General features: G+C 42.8%; 8 protein-coding genes, 1 long non-coding RNA gene and 1 pseudogene across 11 annotated transcripts; 8 read left to right on the plus strand and 2 right to left on the minus strand.

Annotated features, from left to right (window-relative positions):
• Nucleotides 1-975: 975 nt before the first annotated feature.
• LOC6901618 (post-GPI attachment to proteins factor 2-like) lies at nt 976-5,958 on the plus strand. 3 transcript variants are annotated; one of them, XM_033381450.1, is made up of 6 exons: nt 1,376-1,441; nt 2,715-2,776; nt 2,862-3,041; nt 3,115-3,379; nt 3,458-3,676; nt 3,755-5,958. In XM_033381450.1, exons 3-6 carry the CDS (start codon nt 2,907-2,909, stop codon nt 3,913-3,915), a joined length of 780 nt encoding a protein of 259 aa, XP_033237341.1. In that variant the 5' UTR covers nt 1,376-1,441; nt 2,715-2,776; nt 2,862-2,906; the 3' UTR covers nt 3,916-5,958. The 3 variants fall into 3 exon arrangements, with proteins under 3 accessions (XP_002134288.2, XP_015041896.2, XP_033237341.1); XM_002134252.3 differs by lacking the exon at nt 2,715-2,776 and having other exon boundaries at nt 976-1,441; XM_015186410.2 differs by lacking the exon at nt 2,715-2,776 and having other exon boundaries at nt 1,334-2,435.
• Nucleotides 5,959-6,714: 756 nt separating this feature from the next.
• On the plus strand, nt 6,715-7,321 carry LOC6901617 (barrier-to-autointegration factor-like). The gene is made up of 2 exons (XM_002134251.3): nt 6,715-6,926; nt 7,010-7,321. Exons 1-2 carry the CDS (start codon nt 6,801-6,803, stop codon nt 7,154-7,156), a joined length of 273 nt encoding a protein of 90 aa, XP_002134287.1. The 5' UTR covers nt 6,715-6,800; the 3' UTR covers nt 7,157-7,321.
• An 833-nt stretch (nt 7,322-8,154) lies between these two features.
• LOC117184367 (barrier-to-autointegration factor-like) lies at nt 8,155-8,877 on the plus strand (annotated as a pseudogene).
• A 759-nt stretch (nt 8,878-9,636) lies between these two features.
• LOC117184366 (barrier-to-autointegration factor-like) lies at nt 9,637-10,275 on the plus strand. Its single transcript, XM_033381451.1, has 2 exons — nt 9,637-9,877; nt 9,962-10,275. Exons 1-2 carry the CDS (start codon nt 9,752-9,754, stop codon nt 10,106-10,108), a joined length of 273 nt encoding a protein of 90 aa, XP_033237342.1. The 5' UTR covers nt 9,637-9,751; the 3' UTR covers nt 10,109-10,275.
• Nucleotides 10,276-11,098: 823 nt separating this feature from the next.
• On the plus strand, nt 11,099-11,737 carry LOC6901616 (barrier-to-autointegration factor-like). The gene is made up of 2 exons (XM_002134250.3): nt 11,099-11,339; nt 11,424-11,737. Exons 1-2 carry the CDS (start codon nt 11,214-11,216, stop codon nt 11,568-11,570), a joined length of 273 nt encoding a protein of 90 aa, XP_002134286.1. The 5' UTR covers nt 11,099-11,213; the 3' UTR covers nt 11,571-11,737.
• An 838-nt stretch (nt 11,738-12,575) lies between these two features.
• LOC6901615 (barrier-to-autointegration factor) lies at nt 12,576-13,211 on the plus strand. The gene is made up of 2 exons (XM_002134249.3): nt 12,576-12,813; nt 12,898-13,211. The coding sequence occupies exons 1-2, from the start codon at nt 12,688-12,690 to the stop codon at nt 13,042-13,044; spliced, it is 273 nt and encodes a 90-aa protein (XP_002134285.1). The 5' UTR covers nt 12,576-12,687; the 3' UTR covers nt 13,045-13,211.
• A 4-nt stretch (nt 13,212-13,215) lies between these two features.
• On the minus strand, nt 13,216-15,444 carry LOC4814541 (transmembrane protein 185B). The gene is made up of 4 exons (XM_001354966.4): nt 15,025-15,444; nt 14,889-14,959; nt 14,253-14,827; nt 13,216-14,180 (listed from the first exon to the last, which is right to left on the minus strand). Exons 1-4 carry the CDS (start codon nt 15,060-15,062, stop codon nt 13,788-13,790), a joined length of 1,077 nt encoding a protein of 358 aa, XP_001355002.2. The 5' UTR covers nt 15,063-15,444; the 3' UTR covers nt 13,216-13,787.
• A 285-nt stretch (nt 15,445-15,729) lies between these two features.
• LOC4814540 (NADH-cytochrome b5 reductase-like) lies at nt 15,730-17,053 on the plus strand. Its single transcript, XM_001354965.4, has one exon. The coding sequence runs from the start codon at nt 16,026-16,028 to the stop codon at nt 17,010-17,012; it is 987 nt and encodes a 328-aa protein (XP_001355001.4). The 5' UTR covers nt 15,730-16,025; the 3' UTR covers nt 17,013-17,053.
• On the minus strand, nt 16,934-19,447 carry Mec2. Its single transcript, XM_001354964.4, has 4 exons — nt 19,170-19,447; nt 17,561-18,074; nt 17,335-17,500; nt 16,934-17,275 (listed from the first exon to the last, which is right to left on the minus strand). Exons 1-4 carry the CDS (start codon nt 19,387-19,389, stop codon nt 17,066-17,068), a joined length of 1,110 nt encoding a protein of 369 aa, XP_001355000.2. The 5' UTR covers nt 19,390-19,447; the 3' UTR covers nt 16,934-17,065.
• Nucleotides 18,074-19,024, plus strand: LOC117184368 (uncharacterized). The gene is made up of 2 exons (XR_004469681.1): nt 18,074-18,495; nt 18,566-19,024. It is a non-coding gene; the product is annotated as an uncharacterized lncRNA (long non-coding RNA).
• Nucleotides 19,448-20,945: the final 1,498 nt, after the last annotated feature.

The raw sequence follows: 20,945 nt of genomic DNA on the forward strand, positions 1-20,945 counted from the left end.
GCTTATATTAAACGACATGACAAAGAGTGCGTGCGAGAGAGACTTTCTGTCAGTCTGAGCGTGACGTCGGGCGCTGCGTTGCCAGTGCAAATTGATTTGTTCCTTTTGGCTATAAAAATTATCTGATCTGATCCAGATTCAGCAATCTGCTAGATATGGTGGTTATCTATGATTCTGCGTTTTTAGTTTTCTCGAATGTGCAATATTGTGGATGCAACAGATTTGCGTCCTTTGTGGGGGCGGAAGGGGGTGGGGCGAAATTCTGAGATATACGTTTTATAGTGTTACTCTAGCCTTAATACTCTCTGAGATTTGTGGATGCCCCAGATTTTCATCCTTTGCGGTGGCGAAATTTGGACACGAAACGGTCAAGGTCCGATATCACAGGAGTGTGGATACCAAATTTGGTTGCTCTGGCTCTTATAGGTTCTGAGACCCTTGAACTCATATTTTGCAATTGGCAAAACCGACCATGAAACCTGTGTGTTAGAGAGAGACAGAGCGAGAAAGAATGAAATTGATCAAGAATATATATACTTTATGGGGTCGGAAACGATTCCTTCTGGAAGTTACACACATCCACTTTCACCATAAATCTAATATACCCCAATACTCATTTTGAGTATCGGGTATAATTATTTAAATAAAAATCTTTAATACGTGACTTCGATTCATTTTCGCAGACATTTTAATATTCCACTGAAAATAATGAAAATTGAATAATTTTAGCGCAGTGGTGAAAGATAACGTGTTCTTTTAAGTTCAGAGGAAAGATGGCATGGATCTACAAAAAGAATTTACAATCAGTAATATTTTCTGCCGTTTGCCGAGGGGGCTTAGCTGCGCTAAGTTCGTTTGTTCATCGGTATATTTACGGTATATTTTGAAATAAATATATCTGAAATATGTATATTTCTTAGGGTCGAACGGTATATTGCATCGATAAAGCCACGGTCACACTGTCCGCAATAGTTAGCGGTACATCCACGTTTGTTTCGGCCAAATAGTGTGACCGAAGTCTCGTTACAAAAAGCAGGTGGGCAAAAAGCGAAAAGGGGGCTGGACTTGACTGCGAAGTGTTTAATTTCATTAAAAAAAGGCAGCTGCGAGTGAGGCGCGCGCGTCGTTCGGCGGTAACAGCAGGGCATACAAATTATGCGAAAGGGCATCATCCACAGCCAAACAATCAACAGCAACGACGACGCCGCCGACAAATATGCAGAATATACAGAACTCGACAGCAGTAACGTCATCGTCATCCGGGGGAACGAGGACAGGATGTGGTGCAGTCTTATCATCAGCGGCAGATAGCAGCGGGGCGATACCGGAGGCAAAATCCAGAAAAATCAGTGATGGCGGCGGTGGCAGTGGCAGCGTCATCTGCAGCGGAAGCGGTGGATCCAGCGGCGACAGCTGCTCCCTCCACGATCCGTCAACGGCGGTGAGAGCGGGAGTAGAGCATGTGTAACCATGGAAATTGCCTGCATTTCGATTTTACCAAATAATCTGTGTGCCAATAATTGTTGTTTTTTTTTTCTTGATATTTCTGCGTGTTTGTGGATTGTGTGTGTGGCCAAAAAATTATATAACATTAACCCAAAGCCGAAAGGCAGCGAGCGCACGCTTATGACCTGACCCCGCTCTAGCCATTGCCACCCTGTCCCTGCCCAGCCACCCCACCGTCCTGCTTGACTATGCATGGTGTTTGCGTATTTGTGTGTGTGAGCGTGGGTGGTCTGTAAATTCCTGTATGTGTGTGTGCTTGTTTTATTTATCCCTCCTCCTTGTTCTTCCGTTGCTGTAATTTTCGCAGTTAGAAGACCCATTTCCCGCCTGTGCTGCGCATGCCGCACACAAGCACACTCACAAACATGTACATACCCCCTCCCCGTTTCACCATGGCTTTTTTACGTGGGCTTGTTCCATTTTGCTTTTCGCTTTTGTTTTGCAATTTTCGAAATGCGTTTTTCTTCGATTTGTTTTGCTCTCCCCAATGTTATTTACCGTTATGTTTCCATCATTCAGAAATTACAGAGCCCTCCCACCCCACCATCACTTTTCTTACCATCGTATTTCGTGCCACTTGCTTGCTCCACCGCTCTCTCTCTCTTTGTCTCTTTGTCCGTCGCTGTCTCTTCGCATGTCCATGGGTCATGGCAGCACGCGTGGGTTTTGTGTGTGCCACAATGTTCCGTGACATGTCCTGTCTGGTCCCTGATTTAATCACAACCCATTCAATTTCATTTGAAACGCCTGGCCGCCAACGCTTCCTATTAATTTGGTGCTAATTAATTTTGGAGAGCGACAGGCGGCATGCGGGACCCGGGACCAGCTGTGAGCCTGATTACGTCAGGATGAATGGATGGACGGATGGAGAGTTCCAGTTTCAGTTCCAGTCGTGATCTATTTTTGGGCATTAATCCTTTGCCATGATGGTAAACGGCCTTGCCACCCACTCAAGGATATGTTTATTTATAATCCCCCCCCATTTACCCTGCTCCACACTGTAGGAGGCTGTGATTCGTGGTCGGTCCCTCGGTCTTCATTCATTATTCAGTTTTCGTACGAGTCTCATCAGCAAGTACGAGTACACATATATGTGTGCATTTATAAATAGTTGTTTGGCATCAACTTTGGTTCTGTTCTGTTTATGGGGTTTTTTTGTTTGTTCGCCTATTGATTTATTCTTATTCTCCTTTCACATTTATTTTTAGCGCTTTTTATTGTTGCTAATTTAACCAAATTGAAATCAGAAAACCTAACTCATTAGCGCGAGGTAAGCCTCCTCGAAACAGGAACCCATAGATGGCTCCGCCCCACCCCCTCCCGAACAATTTACTAATGCCATCCCGTATTTGCAGGCCACAAAGGATGCGCAGCCGCAACAGCAACAGCAGCAGCAGCCCATGGCCATACACTATCTGGCCAGCTTCCATGAGATCTGCATAGTGACCGCTCTGCTGCCTCTGGTGACGCTCTTCACGTGCTTTGTGACCGCCTACGTCTACCAGTACGACGATGTACACGAGACACATTGCCGCGTGAGTGTCCGAATAGCCCCCAAAGAGCACCGAAAGAAATGGGTTAACGTTCTCTCCCTTAACGGCTGTATAGGTATATAATATAATACCCTCGATAAGTGCAATTACGGGCGTCAGTCCACAGCGCTACTTCTGGCGTTTTAGCATTGCGCTACACATTGGACCACGCATCCCCATTGCCTTCGTCTACAAGAACTACTATCGGTCGCAGCTGAAGCGGATCAGCCCGGAGCTGGTGCCGCAGGCCAGCTGGCTGATCAATCTGATTCTGGTGCTCAATTGCATTGAGATAGCGTCCCTGGGCGGCGTCACCTATATTTCAAATCGGGAGAACTATCGTAAGCACATGCCACAGCATACAACAGCATAAACCGAATACTTAAATTTGAGCTAATGATGGATTTCTTTGCCGGCAGCCGTGCACGAGAGAATCTTCATCACGTTCATGATATGCTCGCTGTGCTATATGCTGGCCACCATCAAGCTGAATGGTATCCTCAATGCTGGCCAGTCGCTGAATGTCCAACAGCAGCAGTCGATCAAGTGGAAGAAGTTCTTCTTTGTGGCCTCCATACTGAGCACCATCGGTCTGCTAATCTTCTTTGCCAAACATCGCTTCTACTGTCACGATTTGGGTGAGTAAAAGTACAAGACAGAACAGGAGTTTGTTTTAGATATTTAACTAATTTGAACCAATCTCTACCCCCATGCAGCCTTCAGCTGGTTCGCGTTCTTTGAGTATTTGATCGCCATTGCCAATATGCTGTACCACTTCACCATCATATGGGACTTCCCATCGCAGTACATGGTGATTGTTCAGGGGCCGCTGGAAAATATATCGCAGTACTTGAGCAACAGGCCGAAAATCGACTAGAGCTGGAGAGCACTCCATTCGTTCGTTTGATTTCCGGATTTTCTTCTCTAGTGTATAGTGTCTGTGTGTGTGTGATTCCCATACGAAGCGTACAATTATTGATCTTCATCAACTTTAAAGTTTAAACCTAAGCGCTTCCATTGCAACAGAAACATTCTACGTGTAAATCATTCTATTTTTCTCTCAATTTTCTCTCTCTCCCTCTCTACAAACTCCCAAAAGAAAAAGAAAAAAGGAAAAAACCAAAAGCGGAAAGGAAAGGAAAATGTGTTTAAACAGAAACCGAAACGAAAGCGAAATGTTCCATAGCTCCAAAAATATTCTAATAATTATATATCGTACGGGCATAATGTCCTTTGTACACATTCGAATTACGAGTAAATGAATTAAGTAACGTAAACGTAAACATAAGGTTTAAGTGCACCCAAACAAAAGAAAAACCAAAGAAAAACCATAGAGTAGACATATGTTTGTATGCCTAGACGACGACCGTAGCTCGCAAAAGATAGAACAGAACACTACCAAATACCATTAGAAGAGTAGCAGAGTAGCAGAGCAGCAGAGGCCGCTTTCAAGCAGATCTCATGTCAATTCCAAAATTCAAGGAGTCAGCGTTTATTACATAGTAGCACTTAGACGTACATATCGTTTATACAGAAATAGGAAACATCATCAAAACTTGTGTGAAACTGTTTGGTGGCCCTATTGGGCTCCCAGTACCCCTGAACAGAATTCAGACAATAGACAGGCAACGAACCACGAACAACAAACCACATGGGGGGAATTCTACACACACATATATGTACACACAGACAGACCTTCTGATTGATGATAAACAAATCTAGCAATTAAACAACAATTCTAATTAGCCAATAAATGGAGAATGAAGTACAGATAGATGCGAAATCAGGTGAAACAACCCCCCCTCCCCTACCCCCCCTCCAAAAAGTTGTATTTGCTGAACGAGTGGCATTCATAGCTAAACTAAACGAATTGTAAACCAAATTAAGAGCCTCTCATACACCGAATGTTGGAGGGGGGAACAACACACTCGCTTGTATGTGTGTATTCATGTATGTATGTTTTTTTTTTTTATCTGAACAAATGTAATAACATATTGAATCTTGTACCATACACAACAAAAACAGCAGAAGAAGCGAAACTGAAGCGGAAGCAGCAGTCAAGGAAAAACTATTTTATTCCATAAGTAAAATACTATTATTATTATTGTACATTGCAATATGAATTATGCATTGCATTGTATTTGCGAAAGAGATACAGATATCCGTTTGAGTTTTAATCCTTTGAATTATGTAAACTAAATCAAGGCAAAAATGTAGCTAAACTAATGGAAACAATTGTTAATACTCACACGACACAAGTGGAAGAATATATGGGGGGAATTATATACCTATATATATTGTAGATATACATATGTACATATCTATGTAGTATAGTAGGTATATCTTATGCAATTATTTGAATTGAATTGAATTACCTATTGTTGATGCGTTACGTTACATTCTAAAAGTTCTATGTCTGCCCGTTTCGCTCATGTTTTATATCTCTATTGCCCCTCCTCCGCCGTTGGAGCACTTCTAATTATGTGCCTCTCTTACGCTTTATAAAGATATACTACATATATATGTACATACAATATATACTGTATACTGGACACTGGTATTGTATGCAATGTACCTCCTGTTCCATATGATATGCATGTATAGTTGTACCCTCTATCACAGGCTATTTTCGATTGATTTTACATATATAGCATGTACTCGTATTAATGCATGTACACACATATGTACTATGTACTCGTATTGTATGGCGAATACCTTCTTAAACGGATGTACGAATTATTGGATGGATGGTCACTTTTTAAAATGCAACCTTTTTACCTTTGCATACATTTATTTTTAGGCGACACAAAGTAAGCGATTTATTAAGAAAAAAAACAAATAACAAATTAACTATGCAATATGTAACTTGGTAGCTTCCTAATTTGAATAAAGTTTAATACCACATACAACATTTACTATAGCTTTTGCGAACATTTTTCAATTAATAATGTACTATTAGTATATGTCCAGCAAATGTTTCGAGATATATAACGGGTTTAGAAACTTCCATACGCAGTTGTTTTTTTTAATTTTCGCTCTATTAAATCGTGCTTCCCTGCATCATTTATTCCAATTTGGCGCGCACCACTCGTATTCAGTCGATAGTATCGATAGTCGTTGGATGGGCTTGCTCCCTTTTTGTGGGGTTTTCTTTTTCGTGGTGGGATATCGTCTTTTCGTGCAGCGATTATTCATTCAACCTCACTTACGTTTTATTTTTTAACTTTTATTAACCTTATTTTATACACAATCAAATTAAGGAGGCATATTAAATTTCCCAATCCTGTAGAAAATTGCATTATCAATGGGATAAAATTATGTATTTGGGGCTGAGGGTACTATCTAACGAGTATCAGGGAATATGATTTCTGAGCATGGATAGGAACCATTGTTGACCTGTGGTTATTAAATCTTAAAGAATTTAAGCGTAATTTAGGTGAAAGATAGCTTGGTATTTTTTAAAAGTAAAGATGAAGGATGCTGTGGATCTAAGAGAAGAATTATTATTATTATTATGAGTATTATTTTCCGCGGTTGAATTCAAATTGTTATTCTGTTTGAATAAAGAGGGCTTAAGTTGGCTTACTTCGTTGTTTCATTGGTATATTTACGATATATTTTGAAAAAGAGACGGTATATTTCTGCGGGTCACACCGTATGTCTTATTATGGTCACACTGCATTTCACAACCGCCGCGGAAAATATATGAAAAAAGGCAAAGCTAGCAATTTGCAACTCACTCAGCTCTAAAAAACGTAAAAAATGTCGGGCACATCTAAAAAATATAGCAATTTTGTGGCAGAGCCCATGGGAAATAAATTAGTCACAGAATTGGCAGGAATTGGAGAGACGCTGGGCGGCCGCTTAGCTGAGGCTGGTTTTGACAAGGTGCGTATATGCTTATGTTGCGTGCGTGCGCGCGTGTGTAAAAAGACGTATTGCTAATATACCCATATATCCATTCATTGCAGGCGTACACCGTGCTTGGTCAATACTTGGTCTTGAAGAAGGATGAGGAGCTTTTTAAGTACTGGATGAAGGATGTGTGCCATGCTAGCTCCAAGCAGGCCTCAGACTGCTACAACTGTCTCAACGATTGGTGCGAGGAGTTCCTGTAATGTATGTTGATTAGGCTAAAATGTGGAATTCAAAGGCAGAGCACAACGAGGTTCATCTTAACATTCAACGCTGGAGCTGATCTGCAGATTGCTCTCAATCCTTTATTAAAATCAATGCCAACTTTTTTAATTCCACAATAAATCTACGTTTAGGCATTTAATACTCATTAGGAAGCTCTTAAGAGATTTGTTTAATAATGTAATTAATGTGTAAAATATATACATTTCTTCTCGTAGCGCGTTTAAACATAGATTTAACATATATCATGCCACAGCATATAACAGCATAAACCGAATACTTAAATTTGAGCTAATGATGGATTTCTTTGCCGGCAGCCGTCCACGAGAGAATCTTCATCACGTTCTTGATTTTTCTTCAAATCGTGCTTCCCTGCATCATTTATTCCAATTTGGCGCGCACCACTCGTATTCAGTCGATAGTATCGATAGTCGTTGGATGGGCTTGCTCCCTTTTTGTGGGGTTTTCTTTTTCGTGGTGGGATATCGTCTTTTCGTGCAGCGATTATTCATTGTGGCAATTTTCTTTTTCAGCGCCACAATGTCCCTACATTCCAACCTCACTTACGTTTTATTTTTAAACTTTTATTAACCTTTTAACCTTATTTTAGACACAATCAAATTAAAGGAAGCATATTAAATTTCCCAATCCTGTAGAAAATTGAATTATCAATGGGATAAAATTATGTACTTGGGGCTGAGGGTACTATCTAGCGAGTAATATTCAACCGAATATCAAAATCGGAGAATATGATTTCTGTGGTTATTAAATCTTAAAGAATGGTATTTTTAAAAAGTAAAGATGAAGGATGCTGTGGATCTAAGAGAAGAATTATTATTATTATTATTATTATTATGAGTATTATTTTCCGCGGTTTAATTCAAATTGTTATTCTGTTTGAATAAAGAGGGCTTAAGTTGGCTAACTTCGTTGTTTCATTGGTATATTTACGATATATTTTGAAAAAGAGACGGTATATTTCTGCGGGTCACACCGTATGTCTTATTGTGGTCACACTGCATTTCACAAACGCCGCGGAAAATATACGAAAAAAGGCCAAGCTAGCAATTTGCAACTCACTCAGCTCTAAAAAACGTACAAAATGTCGGGCACATCTCAAAAGTATCGGAATTTTGTGGCAGAGCCCATGGGCAATAAATCTGTCACAGAATTGGCAGGAATTGGAGAGACGCTGGGCGGACGCTTAGCTGAGGCTGGCTTTGACAAGGTGCGTATATGCTTATGTTGCGTGCGTGAGCGCGTGTGTAACAACCACGTATTGCTAATATACCCATATATCCATTCATTGCAGGCGTACACCGTGCTTGGGCAATACTTGGTCTTGAAGAAGGATGAGGAGCTTTTTAAGTAATGGATGAAGGATGTGTGCCATGCTAGCTCCAAGCAGGCCTCAGACTGCTACAACTGTCTCAACGATTGGTGCGAGGAGTTCCTGTAATGTATGTTGATTAGGCTAAAATGTGGAATTCAAAGGCAGAGCACAACGAGGTTCATCTTAATATTCAACGCTGGAGCTGATCTGCAAATTGCTCTCAATCCTTTATTAAAATCAATGCCAACTTTTTTAATTCCACAATAAATCTACGTTTAGGCATTTAATACTCATTAGGAAGCTCTTAAGAGATTTGTTTAATAATGTAATGTGTAAAATATATACATTTCTTCTCGTAGCGCGTTTAAACATAGATTTAACATATATCATGCCACAGCATATAACAGCATAAACCGAATACTTAAATTTGAGCTAATGATGGATTTCTTTGCCGGCAGCCGTCCACGAGAGAATCTTCATCACGTTCTTGATTTTTCTTCAAATCGTGCTTCCCTGCATCATTTATTCCAATTTGGCGCGCACCACTCGTATTCAGTCGATAGTATCGATAGTCGTTGGATGGGCTTGCTCCCTTTTTGTGGGGTTTTCTTTTTCGTGGTGGGATATCGTCTTTTCGTGCAGCGATTATTCATTGTGGCAATTTTCTTTTTCAGCGCCACAATGTCCCTACATTCCAACCTCACTTACGTTTTATTTTTAAACTTTTATTAACCTTTTAACCTTATTTTAGACACAATCAAATTAAAGGAAGCATATTAAATTTCCCAATCCTGTAGAAAATTGAATTATCAATGGGATAAAATTATGTACTTGGGGCTGAGGGTACTATCTAGCGAGTAATATTCAACCGAATATCAAAATCGGAGAATATGATTTCTGTGGTTATTAAATCTTAAAGAATGGTATTTTTAAAAAGTAAAGATGAAGGATGCTGTGGATCTAAGAGAAGAATTATTATTATTATTATTATTATTATGAGTATTATTTTCCGCGGTTTAATTCAAATTGTTATTCTGTTTGAATAAAGAGGGCTTAAGTTGGCTAACTTCGTTGTTTCATTGGTATATTTACGATATATTTTGAAAAAGAGACGGTATATTTCTGCGGGTCACACCGTATGTCTTATTGTGGTCACACTGCATTTCACAAACGCCGCGGAAAATATACGAAAAAAGGCCAAGCTAGCAATTTGCAACTCACTCAGCTCTAAAAAACGTACAAAATGTCGGGCACATCTCAAAAGTATCGGAATTTTGTGGCAGAGCCCATGGGCAATAAATCTGTCACAGAATTGGCAGGAATTGGAGAGACGCTGGGCGGACGCTTAGCTGAGGCTGGCTTTGACAAGGTGCGTATATGCTTATGTTGCGTGCGTGAGCGCGTGTGTAACAACCACGTATTGCTAATATACCCATATATCCATTCATTGCAGGCGTACACCGTGCTTGGGCAATACTTGGTCTTGAAGAAGGATGAGGAGCTTTTTAAGTACTGGATGAAGGATGTGTGCCATGCTAGCTCCAAGCAGGCCTCAGACTGCTACAACTGTCTCAACGATTGGTGCGAGGAGTTCCTGTAATGTATGTTGATTAGGCTAAAATGTGGAATTCAAAGGCAGAGCACAACGAGGTTCATCTTAATATTCAACGCTGGAGCTGATCTGCAAATTGCTCTCAATCCTTTATTAAAATCAATGCCAACTTTTTTAATTCCACAATAAATCTACGTTTAGGCATTTAATACTCATTAGGAAGCTCTTAAGAGATTTGTTTAATAATGTAATGTGTAAAATATATACATTTCTTCTCGTAGCGCGTTTAAACATAGATTTAACATATATCATGCCACAGCATATAACAGCATAAACCGAATACTTAAATTTGAGCTAATGATGGATTTCTTTGCCGGCAGCCGTCCACGAGAGAATCTTCATCACGTTCTTGATTTTTCTTCAAATCGTGCTTCCCTGCATCATTTATTCCAATTTGGCGCGCACCACTCGTATTCAGTCGATAGTATCGATAGTCGTTGGATGGGCTTGCTCCCTTTTTGTGGGGTTTTCTTTTTCGTGGTGGGATATCGTCTTTTCGTGCAGCGATTATTCATTGTGGCAATTTTCTTTTTCAGCGCCACAATGTCCCTACATTCCAACCTCACTTACGTTTTATTTTTAAACTTTTATTAACCTTTTAACCTTATTTTAGACACAATCAAATTAAAGGAAGCATATTAAATTTCCCAATCCTGTAGAAAATTGAATTATCAATGGGATAAAATTATGTACTTGGGGCTGAGGGTACTATCTAGCGAGTAATATTCAACCGAATATCAAAATCGGAGAATATGATTTCTGTGGTTATTAAATCTTAAAGAATGGTATTTTTAAAAAGTAAAGATGAAGGATGCTGTGGATCTAAGAGAAGAATTATTATTATTATGAGTATTATTTTCCGCGGTTTAATTCAAATTGTTATTCTGTTTGAATAAAGAGGGCTTAAGTTGGCTAACTTCGTTGTTTCATTGGTATATTTACGATATATTTTGAAAAAGAGACGGTATATTTCTGCGGGTCACACCGTATGTCTTATTGTGGTCACACTGCATTTCACAAACGCCGCGGAAAATATACGAAAAAAGGCCAAGCTAGCAATTTGCAACTCACTCAGCTCTAAAAAACGTACAAAATGTCGGGCACATCTCAAAAGTATCGGAATTTTGTGGCAGAGCCCATGGGCAATAAATCTGTCACAGAATTGGCAGGAATTGGAGAGACGCTGGGCGGACGCTTAGCTGAGGCTGGCTTTGACAAGGTGCGTATATGCTTATGTTGCGTGCGTGAGCGCGTGTGTAACAACCACGTATTGCTAATATACCCATATATCCATTCATTGCAGGCGTACACCGTGCTTGGGCAATACTTGGTCTTGAAGAAGGATGAGGAGCTTTTTAAGTACTGGATGAAGGATGTGTGCCATGCTAGCTCCAAGCAGGCCTCAGACTGCTACAACTGTCTCAACGATTGGTGCGAGGAGTTCCTGTAATGTATGTTGATTAGGCTAAAATGTGGAATTCAAAGGCAGAGCACAACGAGGTTCATCTTAATATTCAACGCTGGAGCTGATCTGCAAATTGCTCTCAATCCTTTATTAAAATCAATGCCAACTTTTTTAATTCCACAATAAATCTACGTTTAGGCATTTAATACTCATTAGGAAGCTCTTAAGAGATTTGTTTAATAATGTAATGTGTAAAATATATACATTTCTTCTCGTAGCGCGTTTAAACATAGATTTAACATATATCATGCCACAGCATATAACAGCATAAACCGAATACTTAAATTTGAGCTAATGATGGATTTCTTTGCCGGCAGCCGTCCACGAGAGAATCTTCATCACGTTCTTGATTTTTCTTCAAATCGTGCTTCCCTGCATCATTTATTCCAATTTGGCGCGCACCACTCGTATTCAGTCGATAGTATCGATAGTCGTTGGATGGGCTTGCTCCCTTTTTGTGGGGTTTTCTTTTTCGTGGTGGGATATCGTCTTTTCGTGCAGCGATTATTCATTGTGGCAATTTTCTTTTTCAGCGCCACAATGTCCCTACATTCCAACCTCACTTACGTTTTATTTTTAAACTTTTATTAACCTTTTAACCTTATTTTAGACACAATCAAATTAAAGGAAGCATATTAAATTTCCCAATCCTGTAGAAAATTGAATTATCAATGGGATAAAATTATGTACTTGGGGCTGAGGGTACTATCTAGCGAGTAATATTCAACCGAATATCAAAATCGGAGAATATGATTTCTGTGGTTATTAAATCTTAAAGAATGGTATTTTTAAAAAGTAAAGATGAAGGATGCTGTGGATCTAAGAGAAGAATTATTATTATTATTATTATTATTATGAGTATTATTTTCCGCGGTTTAATTCAAATTGTTATTCTGTTTGAATAAAGAGGGCTTAAGTTGGCTAACTTCGTTGTTTCATTGGTATATTTACGATATATTTTGAAAAAGAGACGGTATATTTCTGCGGGTCACACCGTATGTCTTATTGTGGTCACACTGCATTTCACAAACGCCGCGGAAAATATACGAAAAAAGGCCAAGCTAGCAATTTGCAACTCACTCAGCTCTAAAAAACGTACAAAATGTCGGGCACATCTCAAAAGTATCGGAATTTTGTGGCAGAGCCCATGGGCAATAAATCTGTCACAGAATTGGCAGGAATTGGAGAGACGCTGGGCGGACGCTTAGCTGAGGCTGGCTTTGACAAGGTGCGTATATGCTTATGTTGCGTGCGTGAGCGCGTGTGTAACAAAGACGTATTGCTAATATACCCATATATACATTCATTGCAGGCGTACACCGTGCTTGGGCAATACTTGGTCTTGAAGAAGGATGAGGAGCTCTTCAAGGACTGGATGAAGGATGTGTGCCATGCTAGCTCCAAGCAGGCCTCAGACTGCTACAACTGTCTCAACGATTGGTGCGAGGAGTTCCTGTAATGTATGTGAATTAGGCTAAAATGTGGAATTCAAAGGCAGAGCACAACGAGGTTCATCTTAAAATTCAACGCTGGAGCTGATCTGCAGATTGCTCTCAATCCTTCATTAAAATCAATGCCAAATTTTTTAATTCCACAATAAATCTACGTTTAGGCATTTAATACTAATTTGGAAGCTCTTAAGAGATTTGTTTAATAATGTAATGTGTAGAATATATACATTTCTTCTTGTAGCGCGTTTAAACATAGATTTCTTTGTGCCTGCGTGTGTGGGGGAGAGGAGGAAAGTTTCTTTACCACCATGTAAAACTAACCTTTCCTTCCATTATTGCGGGGAGGTCAGGCATTATGTTGTAGTGTGCGCGTGTATAAGCGGCCTGTATCTGGAATTTAAAACTATTAGATGGTCTCCGTCTCCCTATTGCGTGTTCGTATGGGTGTGCGTTTTTGTGCGGCTCGAGCCATGGTGTGTGCTGAAGGTGAAGGCTACAGCTACGGCTAGGGGCGGGTATATTTAGCATGAGGCTTACAATTAGAGTTCAGTACGAGAGTATAAGCTACGGCCGATGTATGTATGGTATATATATATAGTAATGCATGTGTGCTCATGTGAGTGTGTGCACCTATCGTCAGGTGTGCATGTGTTTGTGTTCTGAGATGTGTGTTGTCCTTAAATCTATTTGATTTCTTATTGTTTCCGCTGTCGCTGTGGCGCTGCTGTCACTGCTGTTACACTACTGTTGTCTAGTCCGGCAAATCAATGCTCACGAATGGCACCACCGGCTTCAAGATATCATTCTTGGCCCCCTTCTTGTTCTTCTTGTCGTGCCGGCTGAACTCGTGCAGCTGTTCGTTGGCGGCCGCCGTGCTGGTGGAGGAGAAGGCATCCAATGGCACGGACTGCCCAGCATTGCTATGCGTGTCGGCATGGTAGCTGATGTTACCGTACTCCTGGAGGAACGGCATGGCCGATAGCAGGAACTGGCTAAAGGATTTGCGTATACCGAACCACCACATGTTGCCGCCCTTGGCCGTGAAGCTGAGGATGATCAGGGCCAGGATGGAGACGAGCAGCGGCGAGAAAACCACAATGTAGGGGAACTTAAGCTCCCCGTCCAGCTTGTCGCATATGACCACCTGTGGGGCAAGGACAAATCAAGAGTTAACTTCCAGGATTTGCAATCATTAATCATTCTATTCGAAACTCACCTGAAAGCAGAGCAGGGGAAGAACAGTGCAAATGTTGCCCACAGCCGCATTGAGGGCCGCCTTTTTTTGCTGCAGTGAGACCTCTGGTGTGCGCATCATGATGCCGCAGAATATGATGTTGTACAGCACACTGACCAGGCTCAGGCAGATGACAATCCACATGGGCACGAACACCACATCCCAGTTCCAGTAAACGAACCGATCCAGCTTCAGTGGCAGCGAGACGAACTGCAGCGCATTGACGGCCAAAAAGAGCTCCAGCTCGAAGGAGCGATCATGCTTGACGGCCCACACACAGGCCCCCACACTGACCACCGAGCCGAAGATCAGCGGGATGAACACAAGCACCCAGAGGTGGCGATCCGAGGTCAGTTTGTCGCACGCTAAGAGCTCAAACATCAGCAGTATGAGATGCAGGGCCAAGGAGATGAGCATCGCCTTGAACTGCGTGTAGGCATCGCCTTCTAAGCGGTAGTGGGGATAGCGGCACCACACAATCGCACCAACGATGGCTCCCAGTATGGCTGTGCACTTCCATATCCACAGTGGCGTGAAGATGGCCCAATAAGGCCAATCTACCGGAAAACAGCGGGGATGGGTTAGGAATGGGCGGGCACTGGGAATGGGGCAGCTTACCAATGTAGTTATCTAGACGCAAGGCATATAGGGTCACAAAGGTAAAGAGGCTGCAGTGAACAATGAATTTGCTGCAAGAAGCAACAAAGAAAAGTCGTTAGGATTACCAAATACTCAGGGGATCTGCGGTACGTACCAGGGATTGAAGTCGCGAAAGAGCGATTCCAGATTCATCTTGGACGGCTATTTTGCCATGAGAGCTGCTTACTGTGATCTCGCGCTGTGCCCGACACTAGTTGCACATTGTCGTGTGTCCTCCTTCTCGATGCCGACGATACGATGCCTTCGCTTTGGTCTTTGTTTTTGCTGCTTGCTCTTGCAGTACTCACTGCTGCGCACAGATGCACGCACACTCACGCACGCGCTGCGATGGGGGCCAAAAATATTTCGCTGCCAGGTGCTGCTACTCTTGCTTCTGTTGCTTATGCTGCTGCTGCTGCGCTGCGCTACTATCCCGTCTTGCCTTTTCTTTTGTTATTTACACACGCCTGGCATACTTTTCGTATTGTGCAGAGCAATACGATAAAATATACGATATGTCGATAAAATATACCGTCCGACCCTCAGAAATATACCGAAACATACCGTCTCATTTAAAAAATATACCAGAAATATACTGACGAACTCAAGTTCTATTTTACATATTCCTCGTTATTGATCTTCCGTCAAATATTATTAGCTATATAGAACATTTCGCAATGCCCACATAATTTTATCCAATGAATGAATCTATTTTCTACTTGACCGGCTTATTCTTAATACTTGCTTTTATTGAATTTCTCCATAACGTTAAAATTGGCAAAATATACCATTATATAGCGGTGAACGGTCACATCGATATCGGTGTGCATCTGTCGATATGCGGCCTGTTGCTATTTTACCTTATTTTAAGCTAGATTTGGCTTACTTTAAAATCAAAATTAAACTTAAAGCTTAAAATCTAGCTTATTTCAAATTCCATTTAGCTTTTTATTTAATTTTTAGCTCTTTCTAGCTTCTTTTTTCTTCAATCTACTTATGGTGACGTGACAACTCCGTGACGCTCCTCTATAAATGAATTGATTTTGCTGAAATCAAATGACCAAATTGTAGCTGTCCAAATAACATACAAATGAAGAAAAGCTCAGCTTCAAGTTAATGTTAGCCCTTTTCCCGCCACATTTTGACCCTGAATGGACCAACACTGTTAGCATGACAGCCGACGGGGAACAGAAAGTGGAAGACGCGTTTACCATCCAGGAATCAGATTGCTGTGGTAATGGCTGTACAAACTGCATATTGGACAACAAACCTAAGCCCAGCCAGCGAGCGCTGCTAGCCGGAAAGCGAAACATTATTCTCAAGTACACCAGGTTCCGGCTGTTGCAGAAGGACAGCCACAAGGGCGATGACAAAGTGCTATTCCTACACTTAGCCGCGGATAGCGACGAAAAGGATGACTGCGTACTGGATATTCCACCTGGACACCACGTAATGCTACGCATTGGCTCCCTGCTGCGCCCCTATTCCCCCTACTGGACGGACTTTGCCAGTAAAGAGTTCAAAATTCTGGTGAAGCTGCAGCCTGATGGTCCCATGTCAAAGAACCTGGCTGCCATGCAACTCAACGACAGGCTGGAGTTTCGTGGACCCATTGGCAACTATCGGCACGATCCAGCCGTGACCAAGTGTATTTTCATTCTTGCCCAGGGCGTGGCCATCGCCCCAACGCTGCCATTGGTCGGCCAAGTGCTGGAGAACGAGGACGACATGAGTCGCATTTGGCATCTGGTATGCTCCCCCGATCTGCAGCATGTATACTTTCGTGACCAGCTCCTGGAGTTTTCCAAATACTGGAATTATCGTAGCTGCCTGTATCTGCCCCATCAGCAATGTGGCTCTGCTGAATGTCTGGGCGCCGGACACTGTATCCAGGAGTGCGTCGAGCTGCGCAGGAGCCTCCGATACAAGGAGAGGGTGTGCCTGCACCGACTGGATGCTTCCGAGCTGGAGAGCCATGCCAATCCCGCCATCCCAGGACTGCGAGTCCTTATCATAGCCGGCGATTCAGGCTTCCAGCGGGCCATGGGCGAAGCGGCTGCCAGGGCCCTTGCCGTGGCACAGGAGAATGTTTATTTGTTGTAAACACCAAAGATTAAGGATAACGAAATGCATGGTTATACGAGGATTAAACGGCTTTACAATTGGGTCTTCGGCCAAGCGGCCAGCGCGTCGATCAGCGTGCCATCAGTGGTTTTATCCTTCGACTGTGGCGGCACTTGTGGCACCTGCGGCATCATGTTGGCGTACTTGGCCAGATATGGCGTGAGCAGTTCCATTGGCAGAGGGAACACAATCGTGGAGTTCTTCTCGGCAGAGATGCTGCTCAGCGTTTGCAGATAGCGCAGCTGCAAGAGAAGGAGAATCAGAACATAAGCCAACATATCCGCGCATATGCGGGACTTACCTGTAGGGCTGACGGGCTGGAGGAGATGACATCGGATGCTTCCTTGAGAGCCTGAGCCGACTTCTTCTCACCCTCAGCGGCAATCACCTTGGCGCGGGCATCGCGGGCCGCCTCCGCCTCGGCGGCCATGGCACGCTGCATGGACACGGGCAGAGAGACGTCCTTGCTGCGTGGGACAAGAGGATTCGAATGAAAAAGAGTACTTAGAAATAATGACAGTACTTACATCTCCACACGCTCCACCATAACGCCCCATGGCTCGGTGGCCTCGTCCAGTGTGGACTGCATGGTGTGGGCGAGGATTTCACGCTCAGTGAGCAGCTCGGAGAGATTTCGAGTGCCCACGATGTTTCGCAGTGTGGTGGCGGCCAGCAGGCGAGTGGAGGTGCTATAGTCCTCGACTTGGATTACCGCATAGAGGGGATCGCTGATGCGATAGTAGACGACCGCATCCACCGTGACCGTCACCGAGTCCTTTGTCAGCATCTCCTGCTGGGGCACATTGAAGGTCACGGTTCTCAGGTCCACCCTGCGGTACTCGTCGATGCACGGCAGGATGAAGAACATGCCCGGACCCCGGGCGCCGCCACTGAGGCGACCCAGGCGAAAGATAATGGCGCGCTGGTACTCCGCCACAACCTTGAAACAGATGAATATCGAAATGGGGGACGTGATAATGAAGACAAGAACCGAGAGAATCGTCACCACCCATTCCATGCAGCCCCTCGGTTCATTCTCCGCTGCAATGGGAACAGAACAGAACAGAGCAGAACAGAATGAGAGATTACCCAGCAGCCACGACCAAGAGCTACTATCATGATGACTAATCGTTGATGGATGTATGTGGGGTATGGGTCTCTATGTGGATGTGTTTTGCCCAGATAAGGCACACGCCCCTAATCGTATTTCCTTGGCACTTCAGTTTCGCAATCTCTCCTATACACTCGAAACAAATTGCAATCTTGGCTTCTCTAGTAACTGCAGCCGAAAGGAATGTAAGCTGCAAAGCATTGATATTAAGTGAACCCGGAAAGACCACTTTATAGGGGGGATCGGCAACCCTGGATGGGAAGGATTGTAAAACCTGATCTACAGATGGAGAAAGAAGTTCCATTCCTCCATACCTTCCCAAAGAAGGCCACTCGGGACTTTGTAGCTGTGGTAAGGGATAACTCAGAGATCTTACAATTGACGTCTTCTATTCCTTTTGGGCGCTTCCTTTCACCACCAGATGGACGGATCTTCCATGCCACAGCGGTCTTTCTTCCAATGTGTTGTATTCCTAGATATTCTTAGCTGATTCTTCTGTTTCTTAGCATACCCGGAAAGCGCACTTGATAGGGGTTCTGCAACTATAAATCTGAAGACCTTATCCTGTTTTTAAAATTTGTTAAAGACAAAGCTCCGACACAGAAACGATGTCAACAAATATAGAGAAGCAAAAAGGAAGGGGGGAACGGAAGTCCCTTGAAAGTATGATTTTTTGATAAGATATATATGTATCTTATTATAGTGTCAGAACCCCTATCTGCATATCTGCTATCCAATTTGGGTGTTGTTTTTTTTACCGAATAGTATATAAAATGCTTTGTTGATAAACATTTTCCCGACTGTTGATTAACAAATGATTAAATGCCCATTCCTATCCTTCAGAGTGACTGCAAACATCAGCCACAACAACCACTCCCAATCTCTTGTTTATAAGTATTTTTGAACGCAATCTAATCTAAACTTCGATTCCAGAGAAATGGGATTGAATATGGCATTTTCGGTTTTTGATCGATGAAAGAGTTTATGGAATGGAATGGATTGATCAGTAGAGCGCTGCTTCTTACATGTCTTGAAGCCGCGATACTGTTGCGTCACAGCGGAACGCTTTCGCGGTGGCGAGTGGTCGTTCAGGACCACCTGCGGTGGTGCTGCAGGACCCATGTTGATCATGTAGGCGGTAGAGCTGCTCGGTCCCGAGTTGCGCATATCCTCGTAGTTGGCATACACGGGGGAGTCGGCATCCTGATGTTGCTGCTGCTGCTGGTGCTGCTGCTGGTGCTCCATGGCCCTGTGTCTCTGATCTGTGATCCACCCCGGTCAGCGAGCCAATCGAAACTGTCGCCAACAAAATAAAATCGAACCCCATTCGGGGCATTCCATTGATAAGGGCCTCGGTCGAGACCCGGTTACACTCGGCCCACACCACCAGATACTCGTATCTCTTAACTCCCGCTCTGCGCTGCGATTGAAGAGAGGCGTGCCCCAAAGCTCGGTGGGGCAGCACCCAGGGGAACACCAGAACACCATTTAACCGGCTGTGTGAATCGCATGCCATTCTCGGATGAATCATCGATGAAAATAAACCCAGTAGCCGCCCGGAAATTGTCGAGCATGGCTTTAAAATCAAATGCGTTGCGAATGATCTTATATTCGGAGCTATCCTCCAACATACGTGTTCCTCTTCCTTGAGTGGCTTTTAAGAGAGTTGAGGAGTCCTCAGATTTCCCTTTGAATGTATGTATTATGGATATTCTTGAATTTAGATGAGCGATCGAGCGATATTCTAAATCACGACATTGCTTCGACAACCCGCTCAAAATGTGAAAAGGAAATGCTCGAGAATGCAAAACTAAAATATACCTAAAATATGTACATACATACATATATCGTGATATCAGAGTTCGAAGACACCGGTGTCGATCCCGTCCTCAGTGCCTCCGACAGTGAAAGAAAGCTCCCAAAAGGAGAAGAAGATAAGACTCTCATAAAACCTCCGCTTTGTTCAGAAAAAGTCCACTCTCATGACGATATAAGATCGGTATTTGTTTCGCCCTTTATTCTACATATAAATACAGAAAAGTGTTGATTATTTGTACAAAAAGCGCCTTGGCTTGTATCTAATATTATTCATATTTTATACACAAAAACGAGGGGGAACGTTGTGAGTTGCTGCGGACACCGCAACTCTACGGTTATACCCGATACTAAGTCAGTATGGCTCTCCTCCGGCAGACGCCGCTAATATTAAGCGACACGACAAAGAGTGCGTGCGAGAGAGACAGAAAATCAGTCTGAGCGTGACGTCGGGCGCTGCGTAGCCACTGCAAATTGATTTGTTCCTTTTGGCTATAAAAATGATCTGATCTGATCCAGATTCAGCAATCTAATAGATATGGTCATTATCTATGATTCTGCGTTTTTAGTTTTCTCAAATCTGCAATATTGTGGATGCAACAGATTTTCGTCCTTTGTGGGGGCGGATGGGGGTGGGGCGAAATTCTGAGATATACGTTTTATAGTGACATCTTAAAGGAGTGTGTGTACCAAATTTGGTTACTCTAGCCTTAATAGTCTCTGAGATTTGTGGTTGCCTCAGATTTTCGTCCTTTGCGGGGGCGGAAGGGGGTGTGGCGAAATTTGGACAGGAAACGGTCAAGGTCCGATATCACAGGAGTGTGGATACCAAATTTGGTTGCTCTGGCTTTTATAGGTTCTGAGATCCTTGAACTCATATTTTACAATTGGCAAAACCGACCATGAAACCTGTGTGTTAGAGTGAGACAGAGCGAGAAAGAGTGAAATTGTTTTCGTGATTCTGGCTGTAATAATTATACGATCTG

The sequence above is a fragment of the Drosophila pseudoobscura genome, chromosome X (assembly GCF_009870125.1).
Source record: "Drosophila pseudoobscura strain MV-25-SWS-2005 chromosome X, UCI_Dpse_MV25, whole genome shotgun sequence".
Classification (NCBI taxonomy): Eukaryota; Metazoa; Arthropoda; class Insecta; order Diptera; family Drosophilidae; genus Drosophila; species Drosophila pseudoobscura.

Coding starts and splice junctions, on each gene's coding strand:
- LOC4814540 (XM_001354965.4), top strand. CDS start 16,026: ATGTTAGCCCTTTTCCCGCCACATTTTGACCCTGAATGGACCAACACT.
- Mec2 (XM_001354964.4), bottom strand. CDS start 19,389: ATGGAGCACCAGCAGCAGCACCAGCAGCAGCAGCAACATCAGGATGCC. Junction 18,075..19,169: donor GTATCGCGGCTTCAAGACAT/GTAAGAAGCAGC, acceptor TTCCCATTGCAG/CGGAGAATGAACCGAGGGGC. Junction 17,276..17,334: donor CCAGCCCGTCAGCCCTACAG/GTAAGTCCCGCA, acceptor CTTCTCTTGCAG/CTGCGCTATCTGCAAACGCT.
- LOC6901618 (XM_002134252.3), top strand. CDS start 1,217: ATGCAGAATATACAGAACTCGACAGCAGTAACGTCATCGTCATCCGGG. Junction 1,442..2,861: donor TCCACGATCCGTCAACGGCG/GTGAGAGCGGGA, acceptor CCGTATTTGCAG/GCCACAAAGGATGCGCAGCC. Junction 3,677..3,754: donor CTTCTACTGTCACGATTTGG/GTGAGTAAAAGT, acceptor ACCCCCATGCAG/CCTTCAGCTGGTTCGCGTTC.
- LOC6901617 (XM_002134251.3), top strand. CDS start 6,801: ATGTCGGGCACATCTAAAAAATATAGCAATTTTGTGGCAGAGCCCATG. Junction 6,927..7,009: donor CTGAGGCTGGTTTTGACAAG/GTGCGTATATGC, acceptor CATTCATTGCAG/GCGTACACCGTGCTTGGTCA.
- LOC6901616 (XM_002134250.3), top strand. CDS start 11,214: ATGTCGGGCACATCTCAAAAGTATCGGAATTTTGTGGCAGAGCCCATG. Junction 11,340..11,423: donor CTGAGGCTGGCTTTGACAAG/GTGCGTATATGC, acceptor CATTCATTGCAG/GCGTACACCGTGCTTGGGCA.
- LOC117184366 (XM_033381451.1), top strand. CDS start 9,752: ATGTCGGGCACATCTCAAAAGTATCGGAATTTTGTGGCAGAGCCCATG. Junction 9,878..9,961: donor CTGAGGCTGGCTTTGACAAG/GTGCGTATATGC, acceptor CATTCATTGCAG/GCGTACACCGTGCTTGGGCA.
- LOC4814541 (XM_001354966.4), bottom strand. CDS start 15,062: ATGAATCTGGAATCGCTCTTTCGCGACTTCAATCCCTG. Junction 14,960..15,024: donor TTTCGCGACTTCAATCCCTG/GTACGTACCGCA, acceptor TGCTTCTTGCAG/CAAATTCATTGTTCACTGCA. Junction 14,181..14,252: donor TTCCCCTGCTCTGCTTTCAG/GTGAGTTTCGAA, acceptor CTTGCCCCACAG/GTGGTCATATGCGACAAGCT.
- LOC6901615 (XM_002134249.3), top strand. CDS start 12,688: ATGTCGGGCACATCTCAAAAGTATCGGAATTTTGTGGCAGAGCCCATG. Junction 12,814..12,897: donor CTGAGGCTGGCTTTGACAAG/GTGCGTATATGC, acceptor CATTCATTGCAG/GCGTACACCGTGCTTGGGCA.